This window comes from Pinus tabuliformis, chromosome 2_2, assembly GCF_031772625.1.
Source record: "Pinus tabuliformis cultivar Carrire ecotype Pingquan chromosome 2_2, CPIR1, whole genome shotgun sequence".
NCBI lineage: Eukaryota > Viridiplantae > Streptophyta > Pinopsida > Pinales > Pinaceae > Pinus > Pinus tabuliformis.
This window is the reverse complement of record NC_142300.1, coordinates 868,301,217-868,320,154: the sequence shown is the minus strand read 5'-3', so window position 1 is coordinate 868,320,154 and position 18,938 is coordinate 868,301,217. Positions and strand designations below refer to the sequence as shown.

Here is an 18,938-nt window from a genome sequence, read left to right as displayed (position 1 = left end):
AACAGTTTGAAACATCCCGTTATTTGGTCTCTTCCCCAGGCGGAAGGCAAAAACATAGGTTACATATAATTATTTTTTTCCAAACAGTGTTAAAGAAGTTTAAAACAACCTGTGAATGCCAGCATTAATCCTAGACGTTTAATGCTTGGGATAATGCTTGGCACATTGTACTTTCAAACGTACAAGTTGCTGCATGAAGATGGGAAGACTTGTCCCTGTTGCAATGTGTCTGTCGTGTCTACTCTGCATGTTGCTCTGGCACAAGTCCACCTGGTCATTCAGGCTCAAGCAGTCAAGTTGTCATTCACGCTGAAGTTGTCACGTTGTCATTCACGCAGAAGCTATCAGTCAAGCTGTGTTTTAGGCCTGCTGTCATTCAAGCTGTGTTTCAGGCAGGCCTAATACAGAACCAGAAGAAGCTAAGCTAACGAACATTGGTAAAATCGATACATACCTAAGCAGAGCCATCCCTTTGTAGACCCTGCTTTTTTGTTTCTCTGTGTTGGGGGGAATTATTTTGTAATGCTACAATTCTCTGAATCAGCCGTGCGCTGAAATTCATCCATATCTGTAGAATCACCTCGATTGGAAGTGTGACTGCAATAATCATGGATCCCATCTCCGCGTTGCTTACAAGGGAGTCTCGGGGGCTTACAGCGAGGCAACCGCCACGAAAGCTTACCCTTCCTGCGAGCCCATACCCTGTGACCAGTTCTGGTGGCGTTCGTTCCTGCTGTGTCCTTCCAAGGCCATGATGTTGGTAATCTCTCGGCCGAACCAGACCTGCTCAACGTCGAGACGCTCCTGGCTCTTCGGGGGCAGTGTGGCTTCTAGGGAATCGAAGAGGATGAAGTAATGGTTCAGAGCTTCGACGAAACGGTCTGTGAAAGTGGGGTGGTTGTGGTCTGCTTCACGTTCTGCCAGAGCAACGACCTTCGGCTCTAGTGACCGGATTCGGACGAGAAAGTTCTTGAGCCTCTCGTTGTGGACTTCGTCGAGGAGTTCATGGAGGTGGAGAACGCAACTGATGGCGAGAGACTCACCCAGGCGGGTGGAGATTGCGAGGGAGCTGATGTCATCCTCGACGATCCAGGGGTTGAATTCGAATCGCAGGCCGAGAGTGTGCGTGAATCGTTCGAGCCGTCGCCTGGTCTTGCGCAGTGCTTCGGCCTCGGCTCCGGCGCCGGTGAGCCAGATGTGACTCGGCGGACCACTCGGGCGCTCGGCCAGGGCTTGCATGAAGGGAGGCCACTGCACGCCCTGCATTATATTGATGTCAATGACGTGAATCGAAGGCAAGTTGGTGTCTAGTGCCTCGAGTATTGCCTAGTTCGTTGTCAGATGCACGAAGCGGATGAAGCATGTCACCTGGTTCAAACAAAGATACGCCGACTCGAGTTCTCGTCAAGGGCACCTCTGGTCCTACTACTGACTTTGGCTGAGGAAAAAGTGCCTCGAGTCCTCATTTTTCTGAAATCTCACGACTCTTTCCTTCCAAATGAAAATGCAGCTCAAAGAACACACAACTGTGCTCGAAGGACACACAAATTTCCCCTCCTCAGGTTGTGCATGCGTTCCCTTGAAGTTCGTCGATACAAAACCCCAAGGCCGGAGCTAAATTCCTCAGAATAAAATGCAAGTGCGGAGAAGACTAAATGCTGAAGCTCGGATGGTCGTTTAACCACCCCTCCCTGCCATATGACCGTCAGCTTTAAAATTTCTTTCGCTGTCTTTGTGCATTTTTTCCGCGTTCGAGAATTCTTTGTGCCTGGAGGAAAGCGAATAAGCCCGTCCAGGTGTCCGAGCATCCAGCAAGCCATCTGATTGGACAATCCAACGGTGGCCTTCGGTCAAATAGAGATCGCAGCCATCAGATGCGGATTCTGGTATGAAAACTGTATTGAATTGAACGCAATGAATTTCTTTTACTATTTACCTTCAATGCTATGATGACTAATGCTTTTTTAACTGTGCACTGTTGCCATCTATTTCATTGTTAGCTTGTTTGCAAACTTCAACCGTCAGATAAATATTCAAAGAATGGTTCAGATCAATCCCCACACTGATGCACACAAGACTATGCACTGAATTAATTCATTGCGACATTTAATTAAATTTTTTAATTTATTGCCACATTTAATTAATTTTTTTTTACTTATGCAAAATTAAGCAATCACTTTATTTAAACGTCAACTATTTTTTCAAAACATTATTATGGATAGTTGGGCGTTGGTAATGTGAGCAATCTATTGTTGACTTGAATTGTGTGTTGTCACTCCATTTGGAAATTATGTGGTGTAATCTTCAGATGTCAAACAATATTCCACCATCTTGGTGTGACGGTTAAGTAATATTACATGTACTTGGTGGCCTGATGTGTATAAAAGCGTAAAGGGAAAGTGGCATTTTAGTTTTAAATTTTATAAAAATTTATCTGAATCATTAAAATTGTAAACATCAAATATTAATATTATATATTGTAGTGGCAATATAGTTTTAAATTTTATCCAGTGCCACTATGTACTTTCCTGCGTCATTGATTTCGTTGTTAGACGATGGAATTAATATTCACGGTTTGATTCGAAGTGTTCAATTGATTATCTCTCGCCGCGCATGGCATCTGGCATCTGGCAAGCATGCACTGCACTCCGAATTCTCCTGCGCTCTCTGTTCATAAGCAAAACCCTCCTGCGCTCTCTGTTCATTAAGCAAAACGAAAAACTTCTAGGATATGGATATCATGCCCGGGAATCCATGAGCATCATGCGAGAAAGCCCTACTGCTGCCATTATCAAATTCAAGGCCGGAAGTATTGACCCGGTCCATCACCATACCTTTGGGCATGATCTTCTTGTTGTCAAATTCAAGGCCGATCTTCTTGTTGTCAAATTCAAGGCTGGAAGTATCGAGCCGCCCATCACCATACCTTTGGGCATGATCTTCTTGTTGTGTCTGGGTGATCCTGTTTGATAAAGTCGGTTTTCACACGGGGTAAGTGGTATCTCAGAATAAACAGGAAGCAAGCAAGCGGCATAGCATTAGAAATATGGTAGAAGAAGATATGGCCAGGTCCAAACCCCTGCATATCCTCAAAACCTAGATTTCTCCACCGTTCTTATAAGTTTAGTAGGTTTATTCTAGCATAAGGAGCCTCAAGGCACTCAAGATATTGACTACCCGCTGTTCGCCGGTTCGATTCCCAAACAAAATACAGACCCTCCGTCGCTGAATTTTCGAGGGTTTCAGCGACAAATTATCATGCAGGCGCCCTGTCAAAGGTACAACCTTTTTACAGCTCGTTTGAGATCCAGTTTTGGGGTTCTGTTCTTTTGTTGTTGGGTTGAAATTGGGTTTATTCAGTGTTAGGTTATTCAGTTGTGTGGGCATATTCTTGGTTTTGTTAATTGAGTGATGTGAATCCTATCTAATTTCTGTAGAAATTATAATTTTTTTTTCCTGGTGGTTCATGGTGTCTGGCACATTGTCTGTGAATTTTTAGGGTTTTTGCAAATTTCATTATTATTTAAATTCGGGGTTTTGTTGTAATTGGGGTTCAATTTTGGCTGTAATTGATCTGGTGTTTATGTAAAATTGCAAGAGAGTAGGGTACAAGTCTAATCACTGCTCCTAGAGGTGATAACAGTTTCTTCTGTCTCCATTCAGGTACATTCATTCTTGTTGTTAGTACCTACAGTTTCTTCTGTCTCCATTTCAGGTACATTCATTCTTGTTGTTAGTACCTTGTCTGCGTATTCTATGCACAATTGCGTTGAGTAGAGGTTATTTAGTTATTGGACATGAATTCCCGCACTTAACTATACGATTGCCGTGTTCTTTTTTGTTTGTTTGTTTAAATTATATTTACGCCGTAAGGCGTTCCTCTGGGAAGAACTCCCCTCCAGTGCCACTCTGTACTTTCCTGTGCCATTGATTTCGTTGTTAGACGATGGAATTAATATTCACCGTTTGATTCGAAGTGTTCAATTGATTATCCCTGGCCGCGCATTGCATCTGGCATCTGGGCGCGCATCGCATCTGGCATCTGGCAAGCATGCACTGCACTCTGAATTCTCCTGCGCTCTCTGTTCATAAGCAAAACCCTCCTACGCTCTTTGTTCATTAAGAAAAACGAGAAACTTCCAAGATGTGGATATCATGCCCAGGGATCCATGAGCATCGTGCGAGAAAGCCCTACTGCTGCCATTGTCAAATTCAAGGCCGGAAGTATCGAGCTGGTCCATCACCATACCTTTGGGCATGATCTTCTTGTTGTCAAATTCAAGGCCGATCTTCTTGTTGTCAAATTCAAGGCCGGAAGTATCGAGCCGGCCCATCACCATACCTTTGGGCATGATCTTCTTGTTGTGTCTGGGTGATCCTATTTGATAAAGTTGGTTTTCACACGGGGTAAGTGGTATCTCAGAATAAACAGGAAGCAAGCAAGCGGCATAGCATTAGAAATATGGTAGAAGAAGATATGGCCAAGTCCAAACCCCCGCATAACCTCAAAACCTAGATTTCTCCACCATTCTTATAAGTTTAGTAGGTTTATTCTAGTGTAAGGAGCCTCAAGGCACTCGAGATATTGACCACCCACTGTTCACCGGTTCGATTCCCAAACGAAATACAGACCCTCCACCGTTGAATTTCCGAGGCAGGCGCCCTGTCAAAGGTACAACTTTTTTACAGCTCGTTTGAGATACAGTTTTGGGGTTCTGTTCTTTTGTTGTTGGGCTGAAATTGGGTTTACTCAGTGTTAGGTTATTCAGTTGTGTGGGCATATTCTCGGTTTTGTTAATTGAGTGATGTGAATCCTATCTAATTTCTGTAGAAATTATAATTTTTTTTCCTGGTGGTTCACGGTGTCTGGCACATTGTCTGTGAATTTTCAGGGTTTTTGCAAATTTCATTATTATTTAAATTCGGGGTTTCGCTATAATTGGGGTTCAATTTTGGCTATAATTGATTTGGTGTTTATGTAAAATTGCAAGAGAGTACGGTACAAGTCTAATCACTGCTCCTGGAGGTGATAACAATTTAGGTTATTTAGTTATTGGACATGAATTCCCACACTTAATTGTACGACCGCCGTGTTCTTTTTTGTTTGTTTGTTTAAATTATATTTATTTATTGCATATGCACTGGGAGGTATGAGCATAACAAGATCTAGTAGGCACCTATAGGTGTGATTGCATTAGTTTTTAGTAGCAAGAACAAGAATCTAGCTGTATCTTAGCCTGGACAATCACGGTCGCCCTCCGAGCACAAGATCCAAACTATAGCCGCATGGGTTAATGGCCATCGTATGTGTAGTACTGTTTGTTGCATGACCCTTTGGTGGTATTTGGTGTTAATTACCTCCATTATTGCCCCCTGAGATTTGTAATCCTATTTTATCGCTGTTTAAAATGATTTGCTTCACGGCCCGGCCTAGACTCGTTCACATCAATTTTTGTCATTTTATGAATTTTGTGGCTGTTGATTAGCCAATACTGAATTTTTAGTGTTTCTGACTAGCCCATAGAGTAATGCTACCTCGAGGCTTGTACCTATTGAAAGTTGTCGCGTTCCTTGTATTGAATCTCCAAACTCTCTGGAATGGGAAGCTCTACTTTTTAACCCGCACATTAAAATTGCTACTGCTGTAGCCTGTGGGAAGGCCATATACTCTTGTCTATTACACGAACCTTTCATACACCTTTGTGTCAATTACCTTTGTTTTTGCCCAAGATATTCATCATCCATTTATAAATTGTTTGAAGTGATTGGCCCCGCTAGTCGGGGAAACTTATTTACAACAATATTCACCATTTTATTTATTTTGTGAGTGCTGATTAGTTAGCCTTGATTGTTTAGTTTTCTAGCTATCTGGAAGAATAACGCCACCTTCTCCCTCATGAAAGGTCCCTATTTTTGGTATTGAATTTCCAATGGCTGTATTCAAGATGAGAGTAATGGAATTAAAGGTGCCATAAAGATGATGTTGATTTGTTACTTTGAATTATAGAAATCTATTGGAGTGTTTTTGGGCTTCCCTTGATTTTGTCCATCATAACTAGGCAGAGATCATTGTATGAAATTTCTTTACTTGCTTGTTTAACAACAATGTAAAAGTGGTTGGGTTGGGATAATTTGATTAACATCTTTGATCATTCTGCTCTGTTTCTTTTGACTTTAATGAAGCAGGTTATGACACAGTGCTTGCACAAATAAATGGTGGTCGGGCTGAGAGGCCATCGGATTTACCATCAGAGATGGCTTTAAAAAGAAAACGGTACCATGTTGAGCCAGAGGCTGGTTATAACTCATCTGCACAGAAAGATGCAGACAACAATGATGAAGACGATGATGACTTTGAGAAGCACATATCAGAGGAATATTATCAGACCATACTAGGGGAACATACACAAAAGTTCAAGAAAGCCAATAAGTTGAAAGCAGCAGCAGCTGCTGCTGCCCGCATAGGTCCCTCCACTGCAAAGCATACATCAAACGGGAAAAGTCAGAAATTAAGTCATGGCTCTCAGATGGTTATAAAATATGAGAGGACTCCACATGGATTAGACGTTCCTGCTTTGGCAGGTCCTCATATAGACGATGCAGTCCAGAATCGAGGGAATTACAACCATCTTGACATTGCCCCAGAACAAGGTCCTCATACAACATCATCTGGTTTATTGGAGATAGCATAGGGAGTTACTTTTGAAATTCCGCCAGTTTATGACAAATTAGCACCACTTCTTAACTTGCCAAACTTTACAGATGTTCGAATAGAGGAGAGTTTTTTGAAGGGTAGGCTAGATTTGAGATCTTTGTCTGCCATGATGGCTGCTGATAAAAGGATTAGACGTCAGAACTGTGCTAGAATGGGAGAACCTTCCACAAAGTATGAGACTCTTCAGGGCAGGTTGAAAGCACTATCATCATCATGTGACTCAAGCCAAAAGTTCTGTCTGCAAGTATTTGATTCTGATTTGGAAGCATTGCCAACACAGCAGGAATCATTAGGCATTCAAAGGCTGATTATGTCTGAAACAGGCAAATTGCAAATTTGTTATGTGAAGGTCTTGGAGAAAGGGGATAGCTATGAGGTTCAATACACACATTTTATCAATTTGCTTGACTTATCATTCTGCTTCCACATACTATCTGTTTTAGCATTCTATTCGATTACAAGATAATTCTTGCCCATGTATACATTGCTAATTTGTAATTACGCCGTAAGGCGTTTCCCTATGAAAACAACTCCCTAACTATCGTCGTGTCAATTAGTAAACTGTCGATTCTATATGTTAGACTATTAGAACGTTTTCAACCTTTAGATGATGTTAGGTGGAAGTTATTATCTGACAACTGATCTCCAGAATCGAAAGGGTTCATATGTTTGACATGCCATCGCAGCAACTCTGCAAATTTGCAAATTTACTCCTTCCATCGATTTTCCTCTTCGCACAAAGGCACCTAAATCTGGGAGTGCAAACCCAAATAGCACTGTCAGAAAAAAGGCCAGCGTCGGTTCACAGGTAGTTGTATAAACTCATTCAATTTTTTGCTATTGTAGATTTAACAATGAAGCTCTGAGATTCTTGAGATTCTTGAATTAGGAGAGTTTACCATCTACCCCGAAGTCTGAAAGGGAGATCCTCTCTTCGTCAAATTTGAAGGTTTTCACTTTCAATGAGCTTAGACGTGCAACAAGAAATTTCCGTCCAGAAAGCCTTTTGGGTGAGGGTGGATTTGGGTCGGTGTTCAAGGGTTGGATTGGTGAGGAACATATATGCCAGAATTATAGTTACCAGGTAGATTGCAAATCCCTCTGGCTCCATTTCTAGATTCAATACCTCTTATTTGCAGCCTTACTAGATTCATAATCATTGCCTCTTACTTCCATTCTCGAGGTAGTTCTAACTACAAGAGGCCTCATGACCAAATCTCTATTACAAGGTCAGTCAGGCAGTGCAGACGCTAGAGCACCCAACTTATTGTCAACAGGAATATTATTACTAACTTCTTCTTGCTTTAGGTGTTGGAGATCTGCTAATTGACAACATATTCGGTTAAAGCTTTCTCCCTAGGTACTCTGAACACTATTGCCCCTGACTTATTGTGACAAAACTAAAAACTTAGTGCTTTCTTATTTTGTGGTTATGTGATTCTAGTAAAGTACATTTTAAATTGATTCCAATTTTTAGGACAAACTTACAGCATTGAAACTATGCACACCCCATAACAATACATTATTTTCAGCTGGTTTCTCACTTATTTTATCCATATCTCTCACTTATTTTCTTCAGTTAGGTCTGGATGTCATTACTTTTGGATTAAATATGCTCTTTTTTGGACTATCTTTTTCTTTTAAGTTTTGGTACTAGTTGTCTGCTGCAGAATGATTCGAGTTCCTTTATGGCTTCATGTTTCTATTTTTCTTACAGACCAATAAGATAGATATTGATGTCAAGTTTTCATTTTCAGGTGAGACTGTTTCTTACTGAAGATGCCCCATTGCAGTCTGGCCTAGCTAACCAAGACGATTTACAGGCAAAACAATCTCGGTTGTGGCATGCATATGGCTCTGAATTTGAAGGTAATCAGTTGCAGGGCGTTGGAAACAATTATACAAAGTAGAATATAAAGGAATATTCCATTGTACTTGTGACCACGTGGTGCTGCCCCCAGGGTATATACAAACATAATTTCTTGCTCTTATATGGGATTTGGAACTATCACTTATATGTTCTGTTATGCAGCAATAAATGGTTAATCATGTGTGGAATAAATTTTAAGACATTCAAAATGCGTAAAGCAGATTAAAACAATGTCAATTATGAAGATTCCTAGATGTATATCAAGTACATTTTATACAGTCATGTGAATGTTTCTTCTTAATAAGGTCATTCGATTAGGATTGGTCTTCTCAAATATTTTCTTTCCATTAGAGATCTTATCACTAGCCTTTTTTTAAATGTTTGTATAGTTTTGTATAGTTTTTCATTAGTCCTTCATGACGGGTAGTTGTTGGGGATGAAAGTTTAGAAGTTAAAGTACAGTGTGAACGAGAAGTCAGGAATTTGGAGGCCATATACCCACACCCATCTTCTATTCCACCAAGGTATCTGCAATTTTTTATGTTTTTAGGCCTTTTATGTTTTTGGGTTGGACAACTATGAATGAAATGTTCTAAGAGACTTGCAATGAATTACTTGCAGCCCCATAGAGCCACTGGAGCCATAGGAAGACAGGTGCGATTCTAATATACCTACGATTTCATTGAATCCCATAGAAGAAGATGAAACTGGAGAGTTGAATGAAGTGCCTCCTTTGCAAGATTTTCAAGAGCTGGGTAGGTGATGCTAGTCATCTCACTTCTATTTGATTATTGCTCTAGGGATTATAGTTGTCGTAGATCTAATTCTTGCCTGAGATGATTAAGCTGTTATGAAAATGCTACCTTTTTCTAATTTAAATTCTTTATTTTACTTATAAAATCACAGGGTAGCTAAGGAAGAATTGATTGGCAACCTTAACAGGAATAGATTTATATGATTCTATCGGGATTATGCACAATATGAGAGCAATGCAACCAAATTCTACAGGAATATCATCCCAAGGTGGCGAATCTGTCTCTATGGTCCCTCCTATTGTTGATCAGCAAAAACAGGAGTCCTTATCCATATCTAAACCTACAACAGAACCTGACATAACTGCAACTGCAACAGACTGACATAACTGCAACTGCAACAGATGTTGCTGCATTTGTTGCAATAGCAAAATCAAATGAAAAGGGAAACATGATTGATCATGATATGGTGCTAAAAATACTCAGGATTCCATAAATAATTGAAACATTGACACCTTTACACAGAAGAAATAATAATATTCAAATGGACTTGATGCCTAATTTGCAGGAAATTGACACTAAGCATGATGCACCTAAAAGTCCTTGCAATGTTGCCGAAGATCCAAGCCCATTGATAATTTTCAGACAAGAATCTGTTGGCATGAATAATATTGGATGCATTTACACTTGGGTATTCCATTTTATTAAGTAGATGGCATTGGATGTTATCATTATGATCATGGAGTGTTTGATTACTTCCAGCTCTTTTGCCGGAAAAATTAATGTTATAGAACTCTCCATTTTTGTGTACATGATATTGCAAGTTTATAAATGTTTCCATTTTAACCAGTGGGTCAAACTTAGAAAGGAAAAATCATGGCTACATTGGCAGGCTTGACATTATATGACTTGTAAAATTACATTTTGTGATTTGATTCTGCCATCAATGAATGTGTTTAAAGTATTCGTAGACAAGAAATGTGTATTTAGTGAAAGTTAAGTGTTCTTGGACATGAATTGTGAATTTAGTCCAAGGGTTGATAAAATGCATGAGGCTTTGTCTTCTTATTATCATCTTTGCTGAAAATATAAATGTCGATTTTTCACAGAGAGGTTTTGCCAATACTTTGTTTTGGAAGCCATCCAAGTCTCTGAATCTAAAATGCCCATTGTCACAGAGAGTTCTGCTCGTACTTTGTTTTTGAAGCCATCTATGTCAAAAAGTATTTATCTTCAACTTGTCTCCCTTGATAAATACACAAGGGTGAAATCATTAATGTCTACAAATATAATAATCTTTTTCATGCCAGAAGATAACAAAAGACTTTAAAGGGTTATCCACTGAAACTGTACAAGTCATCATCCTTTTCATACCTGAAGATATAAAACACTTTGAAGTGTTACCCACTGAAACTGTACAAGTCCTTTGCTTCGAGAGGGGTTCTGGCATTTTATTACTGGAAAATGATTTTTATACTTGATCCATGTTTGTTCATAAATTTAAACTAGTGAAATCACTATGGTATACCACTATAATGGTCACACATGGAAGTCCGAAAAACATGCAAAATTACAAGATGTCTGTATTTTTTGAAATGTTGAATCTATTTGGTAGAATAGAAGAGAAAAGGGAAATATTGATTTTTATCAACTGACAAAAATTTCAAACTCCATGTGGGTATATGTATCTTAGAGATTCCTTTTACTATTTGAAATGAAATTTCAAAACAAAGAGCTTATAATCTATATAGACATTCAGGTTGAAAAGGACCTTTCTGATATACTAAGGAGAAGACCTCCTTAGTAGAGGGAGATTCGAAGTACCCCCAATTTTTATGCAAGGCATTTAGAACCAAACAAGTATGTCTAGGATGGCATACAGTCTGCACACTATTGGCCCTAACTTATTGTGACAAAACTAAAAACTTAGTGCTTTCTTATTTTGTGGTTATGCGATTCTAGTAAAGTACATTTTAGATTGATTCCAATTTTTAGGACAACCTTACTGCCTTGAAACTATGCACACCCCATAACAATACACTATTTTCAGTTGGTTTCTCACTTATTTTAGCCATATATCTCACTTATTTTATCCATTTAGGTCTGGATGTCATTACTTTTGGATTAAATATGTTGTTTTTTGGACTGTTTTTTTCTTTTTTAAGTTTTCGTACTATTGTCTGCTACAGAATGATTCAGGTTCCTTTATGGCATTAGCTCTCTATTTTTCTTACAGACCAATAAGATAGATATTGATGTCAAGTTTTTATTTTCAGGTGAGACTATTTCTTGCTGAAGATGCCCCATTGCAGTCTGGCCTGGCTGACCAAGACCATCTATAGGCAAAACAATCTCGGTTGTGGCATGAATATGGCTCTGGATTTGAATGTAATCAGTTGCAGGGCGTTATAAACAATTATACAAAGCAGAATATACAGGAATATTCCATTGTCATCTCACTTCTATTTGATTATTGCTCTAGGGATTATAGTTGTTGTAGATCTAATTCTTGCCTAAGATGATTAAGCTGTTATAAAAATGCTGCCTTTTTCTGATTTAAATTCTTTATTTTATTATAAAATCACAGGGTAGCTAACGAAGAATTGATTGACAACCTCTCTGATTTAAATTCTTTATTTTATTATAAAATCACAGGGTAGCTAACGAAGAATTGATTGACAACCTTAACAGGAATAGATTTATATGATTCTATCGGGATTATGCACAATATAAAAGCAATGCAACCAAATTCTACAGGAATATCATCCCAAGGTGGTGATTTTGTCTCTATGGTCCCTCCTAGTGTTGATCAGAAAAATTAGCAGTGCTTATCCATATCTAAACCTGTAGCAGAACCTGACATAACTGCAGCTGCAGCAGATGCTGCTGCTTTTGTTGCAATAGCAAAATCAAATGAAAAGGGAAACATGATTGATCATGATATGGTGCTAAAAATACTCGGTAATCCACAAATAATTGAAACATTAACATCTTTACACAGAAGAAATAATAATATTCAAATGGACTTGATGCCTAATTTGCAGGCAATTGACAGTAAGCATCACGCACCTAAAAATCCTTGCAATGTTGCCCAAGATCAGAGCCCATTAATAATTTCCAGACAGGAATCTGCTGGCACGAATAATATTGGATGAATTTACACTTGGGGTATTACATTTTATTAAGTAGATGGCACTGGATGTTATCATTATGATCATGGAGTATTTGATTACTTTTGGGTCTTTTGCTGGAAAAATTAATGCTATAGAACTCTCCATTTTTGTGTACATGATATTGCAAGTTTAGAAATGTTTCCATTTTAACCAGTGGGTCAAACTTAGAAATGTAAAATCATGGCTAGATTGGCAGGCTTGACATTATATGACTTGTAAAATTACATTTTGTGATTTGATTCTGCCATCAGTGAATGTGTTTAAAGTATTCGTAGACAAGAAATATGTATTTAGTGAAAGTTAAGTGTTATTGGACATGAATTGTGAAGTTAGTCGAAGGGTTGATCAACTGCATGAGACTTTTTCTTCTTATTATCATCTCTGCTGAAAATATAAATGTCGATTTTTCACAGAGAGGTTTTGCCAATACTTTGTTTTGGAAGCCATCCATGTCTCTGAATCTGAAATGCCCATTGTCATAGAGAGTTCTGCGCATACTTTCTTTTTGAACCAATCTATGTCGAAAAGGTATTTATCTTCAACTTGTCTTCGTTGATAAATACACACGGGTGAAATCATTAATGTCTACAAATATAATAATGTTTTTCATGCCAGAAGATAACAAAAGAATTTAAAGTGTTATCCACTGAAATTGTACAAGTCATCATCCTTTTCATACCTGAAGATATAAAACACTTTGAAGGGTTACCCACTGAAACTGTATAAGTCCTTTGCTTCCAGAGGGGTTCTGGCATTTTATTACTGGAAAATGATTTTTATACTTGATCCATGTTTGTTCATAAATATAAACATGTGAAATCGCTATGGTATACCACTATAATGGTATTTTATTACTGGAAAATGATTTTTATACTTGATCCATGTTTGTTCATAAATGTAAACCTGTGAAATCGCTATGGTATACCACTATAATGGTCACACATGGAAGTCTGAAAAACATGCAAAAATTACAAGATGTTTGTGTTTTTTGAAAAGTTGAATCTATTTGGTAGAATGGAAAAGAAAAGGGAAATATTGATGTTTATCAACTGACAAAAATGTCGGACTCCATATGGGTATATGTATCTTAGATATTCCTTTTACTATTCGAAATGCAATTTCAAAACAAAGAGCTTATAATCTATATAGACATTTAGGGTGAAAAGGACGTTTCTGATATATAGGAGAAGACCTCCTTAGTAGAAGGAGATTCGATGTATCCCCAATTTTTATGCAAGGCATTTAGAACCAAACAAGTATGTCTAGGATGGCATACAGTCTGGACACTATTGGCCCTAACTTATTGTGACAAAACTAAAAACTTAGTGCTTTCTTATTTTGTGGTTATGTGATTCTAGTAAAGTACATTTTAAATTGATTCCAATTTTTAGGACAACCTTATGGCATTGAAACTATGCACACCCCATAACAATACATTATTTTCAGTTGGTTTCTCACTTATTTTATCCCTATCTCTCACTTATTTTATCAAGTTAGGTCTGGATGTCATTACTTTTGGATTAAATATGTTGTGTTTTGGACTGTTTTTTTCTTTTTAAGTTTAGGTACTAGTTGCCTACTGCAGAATGATTCACATTCCTTTATGGTATCAGTTCTCTATTTTTCTTACAAACCAATAAGATAGATATTGATGTCAAGTTTTCATTTTCAGGTGAGACTGTTTCTTGTTGAAGATGCGCCATTGCAGTCTGACATGGCTGACCAAGACTATCTACAGGCAAAACAATCTCGGTTGTGGCATGAATATGGCTCTGGATTTGAATGTAATCAGTTGCAGGGTGTTAGAAACAATTATACAAAGAAGAATATACAGGAATATTCCATTGTACCTGTGACCACCTGGTGCTGCCCCCCCAGGGTATGCAAACATAATTTCTTTCTCTTATATGAGATCTGGAACTATCAGTCATATGTTCTGTTATGCAGCAATAAATGGTTAATCATATGTGTGGAATAAATTTTAAAACATTCAAAATGCATAAAGCAGATTAAAACAATGCCAATTATGAAGATTTCTGGATGTATATCAAGTACATTTTATACAGTCATGTGAATGTTTGTTCTTAATAAGGTCATTCGATTAGGATTGGTCTTCGCAAATATTTTCTTTCCATTAGAGATCTTATCACTAGCCTTTTTTTAAATGTTTGTGTAGTTTGTCATTAGTCCTTGATGGCGAGTAGTTGTTGGGGTTGAAAGTTTAGAAGTTGTACAGAGAAGTCAGGAATTTGGAGGCCATATACCCACTCCCATCTACTATTCCACCAAGGTAGCTGCATTTTTTGATGTTTTAGGCCTTTTATGTTTTTGGGTTGGATAGCTATGAATAAATGTTCTATGAGACTTGCAATGAATTACTTGCAGCGCCATAGAGCCATTGGAGCCACAGGAGGACTGGTGCAATTCTGATACACCTACAATTCCATTGAATCCCATAGAAGAAGATGAAACTTGAGCGCCTCCTTTGCAAGATTTTCAAGAGTAGGGTAGGTGATGGTAGTCATCTCACTTCTCTTTGATTATTGCTCTAGGGATTATAGTTGTCGTAGATCTAATTCTTGCCTGAGATGATTAAGCTGTTCTGAAAATGCTACTTTTTTCTGATTGAAATTTTTTATTTTACTTATAAAATCACTGGGTAGCTAACGAATAATTGATTGGTAACCTTAACAGGAATATGTTTATATGATTCTAGCAGGATTATGCACAATATGAGAGCAATGCAACAAAATTCTACAGGAATATTATCCCAAGGTGGTGACTCTGTCTCTATGGTGCCTTCTAGTGTTGATCAGCAAAAACAGGAGTCCTTATACATATCTAAACCTGCAGCAGAACCTGACATAACTGCAGTTGCAGCAGATGTTGCTGCATTTGTTGCAATAGCAAAATCAAATGAGAAGGGAAACATGATTGATCATGATATGGTGCTAAAAATACTCAGTAATCCACAAATAATTGAAACATTGACATCTTTACACAGAAGAAATAATAATATTCAAATGGACTTGATGCCTAATTTGCAGCCAATTGACAGTAAGCATGATGCACCTAAAAGTCCTTGCAATGTTGCCCAAAATCAGAGCCCATTGATAATTTCCAGACAGGAATCTGGTGGCATGAATAATATTGGATTCATTTACACTTGGCATATTACATTTTATTAAGTAGATGGCACTGGATGTTATCATTATGATCATGGAGTATTTAATTACTTTTGGCTCCTTTGCTGGAAAAATTAATGCTATAGAACTCTCCATTTTTGTGTACATGATATTGCAAGTTTAGAAATGTTTCCATTTTAACCAGTGGGTCAAACTTAGAAAGGAAAAATCATGGCTACATTGCAGGCTTGACATTATATGACTGTAAAATTACATTTTTTTATTTGATTCAGCCATCAGTGAATGTGTTTAAAGTATTCGTAGACAATAAATGTGTATTTAGTGAAAGTTAAGTGTTCTTGGACATGAATTGTGAATTTAGTCCAAGGCGTGATAAAATGCATGAGGCTTTGTCTTCTTATTATCATCTCTACTGAAAATATAAATGTCGATTTTTCACAGAGAGGTTTTCCCAATACTTTGTTTTGGAGGCCATCCATGTCTCTGAATCTAAAATGCCCATTGTCACAGAGAGAGTTTTTACCGTACTTTCTTTTTGAATCCATCTATGTCGAAAAGGTATTTATCTTCAACTTGTCTTCATTGATAAATACACACGGGTGAAATAATTAATGTCTACAGATATAATAATCTTTTTCATGCCAGAAGATAACAAAATACTTTAAAGGGTTATCCACTGAAACTGTACAAGTCATCATCCTTTTCATACCTGAAGATATAAAACACTTTGAAGGGTTACCCACTGAAACTGTACAAGTCCTTTGCTTGCAGAAGGGTTCTGGCATTTTCTTACAGGAAAAGGATTTTTATACTTGATCCATGTTTGTTCATAAATGTAAACCTGTGAAATCACTATGGTATACCGCTATAATGGTCACACATGGATGTCTGAAAAACATGCAAAAATTACAAGATGTCTGTATTTTTTGAAAAGTTGAATCTATTTGGTAGAATGGCAGCGCAAAGGGAAATTTTATGTTAGAACTTAGACTCCATGTGGGTATATGTATCTTAGAGATTCCTTTTACTATTCGAAATGCAATTTCAAAACAAAGAGATTATAATCTATATAGACATTCAGGGTGAAAAGGATGTTTCTAATATATAGGAGAAGACTTTCTTAGTAGAGGGAGATTCGAGGTATCCCCAATTTTTATGCCGGGCATTTAGAACCAAATAAGTATGTCCAGGATAGCATACCCTTGGGCATATCGTTCTCTGTGCAAATTATTTTTGAGTGTGAGTGTCACATTTGGTTCTGTTGGCTACAATTCATGTGTGAGAATGCAGAACTTTGGCCCAATTCGTTAGGAAAAGACAAAAGTATGAGCATTCTTTTAATGGAGATAAGTTTCCCTACATATTTCAAATTGTTTAAGAGTGCATTGTGTGTTTACATGTAAATTCGAAATGAATTATATGTATCAAAATCTAAAGAACATTGTAACTTCATTACAGATGCATAAATCTTATGTTATGTTATTTGCAATACAAGACTATTCTGCATCGCCGCAGGAATATCAAATTGGAGTTTTATTGAATTGGTATGATTCCAGTAGGATCTATTGGCTACCAGTTCTAGTGTTTGTGGCCATGGCCTCATTGAAAATATTGTTGGCTTGGGGATTACGACCCAGATATTCCCAGGGGCTTGTACCATAAGTTTTGTTAAATATTTAGCAGCCCTCCAAGACAGATTCGTGCAAATGTTGATAAGCTTCCAAGTAGACCTTGTCTGCTATCAGAAGCAGGAAAGGCCCACAAGGTTGCCGATTTTCACCCTGCACCAACAGCTTCGGAATGCCCGTCAAGCAGTACTTTATTTTCATGGTATCTGCATCGTCTAACTGATCAGCTTCTTCTTGTTCAGTAAAAACGCCATAGGAGGCAAGGAGCCTCAGAATTATGTAAAACGCCATAGGAGGCAAGGAGCCTCAGAATTATGTAAAACGCCATAGGAGGCAAGGAGCCTCAGAATTATGTAAAGGTATCCGACATCCACGTGCGAATGTGAATTACCAGGTGATGAGGAATTAGCAGCAACAATGTGAAAAGCAATATGCTCAACCGAAAGGGCACCTCCGTTGCCTTGTGTGGCAATAATGTCAGGAATGTTGAGCAACACTGCGTTTTTTTTACAACAAAGGCTTTCATTTCAACTTTTCAGAGCTTTAAAAGCCGTCGATATGTCAAAATGCAGCAAATCATTTGTGCATCACATGATCTGATAACAGGGCATGTTTCCGCAATGAAGTGATCATGGGGAATTGGAGCTGATCACTTTGTAAATGTTTCAATTGCAGCTTAAAGAACGAATTCCTGTTGTTCGATTAAGCGCAAACGGGTGTGGATATTGGAGGGATGGGTTGCATATCTTCCAAGAGGTTTTTAAGAACAACCAGGATCCAAGAGAATCTGAAGCGGCCATTTCCTTCTGTCACGGCGATACCAATACTAGACGACTTGGTCCTGGCAAACAGCCATGAATTTGTTGCTCTGGTGTGCAAGGCCAATAAATTTGCCAAGAAACTCCCAACTCCATCAGAGCCAGAAAATGTGCTTTGTTTTATCAGCAAAGATTCTGAAGGTAAGTCCTTTTCTTGCTTTGCTGGTTGGAATTCATTTCTTTTTGTTTTTCTTCTAAAGAACATTTATTTGTCTATCGACATTTGATCTTAGATTCTTAGTGATCCAAATACAGTATCAAAACTTTAAAGCATTAAAATTACCTTTCCAATTTTGTTTTTCCTTCTTTGAAAATGCTTTCTGTGAACTCTATATGCATTACATTTGGCCAAATACATTATGCGCCAATAATGAACCCTTTTCACTGGGAAATGGCCTTTTAAAGGTGAACCACTAATTACAGGGATTTTCCTTCTGCAATCCTTACAAAGATTCTTTAACTGTTTGCGATTTAACGAGTCCTTTTCTCTCATGTTTCACCTTTTCAATCTTATTTTTCTTGGATAGATTGGTTTGTTGATCTTAAGAAAATTGTTCTCTTTCCTGCAAAAGACTCTGTGAAAGATAATCATGTCTTTCATTTTCTCTTCAGTGCTGGGTAGCAGCTGAATCTCTGAAGTACAACATTGATCTGGATGATCTGGAAAAATCTCTTGAACTTGCCAATGTACATCTGAATTTTGAGTGCAAGAGGGTGGAGGTTGATTCAGTGTACTTAAGAGAACAGTGCTTGAATTTAAGCAGAGATATTCCACACAGTACAGAACAGTCTGGTAGTGGAATTAACATAATGCCTGGATACTCAGCCAGCCAGCA

General features: G+C 38.0%; 1 protein-coding gene, 1 long non-coding RNA gene and 1 pseudogene across 3 annotated transcripts; 2 read left to right on the top strand and 1 right to left on the bottom strand.

The window, feature by feature from the left end:
• Positions 1-441: 441 nt before the first annotated feature.
• Positions 442-1,820, bottom strand: LOC149195747 (scarecrow-like protein 18 pseudogene; annotated as a pseudogene).
• A 746-nt stretch (positions 1,821-2,566) lies between these two features.
• LOC149195746 (uncharacterized) lies at positions 2,567-6,983 on the top strand. Its single transcript, XM_089405419.1, has 3 exons — positions 2,567-3,278; positions 3,664-3,715; positions 6,187-6,983. Exon 3 carries the CDS (start codon positions 6,255-6,257, stop codon positions 6,690-6,692), a length of 438 nt encoding a protein of 145 aa, XP_089261545.1. The 5' UTR covers positions 2,567-3,278; positions 3,664-3,715; positions 6,187-6,254; the 3' UTR covers positions 6,693-6,983.
• A 1,038-nt stretch (positions 6,984-8,021) lies between these two features.
• LOC149195745 (uncharacterized) lies at positions 8,022-15,770 on the top strand. Of its 2 annotated transcripts, none has more exons than XR_016254615.1 (6): positions 8,022-8,075; positions 8,539-9,109; positions 9,207-9,340; positions 11,614-14,800; positions 14,896-15,017; positions 15,230-15,770. It is a non-coding gene; the product is annotated as an uncharacterized LOC149195745 (long non-coding RNA). The 2 variants fall into 2 exon arrangements; XR_016254614.1 differs by having other exon boundaries at positions 8,473-9,109; positions 15,230-15,769.
• The last annotated feature ends 3,168 nt before the right edge of the window (positions 15,771-18,938 follow it).

Excerpts from the sequence above, each read along its gene's own strand:
- LOC149195746 (XM_089405419.1), top strand. The coding sequence starts at position 6,255 with ATGGCTTTAAAAAGAAAACGGTACCATGTTGAGCCAGAGGCTGGTTAT.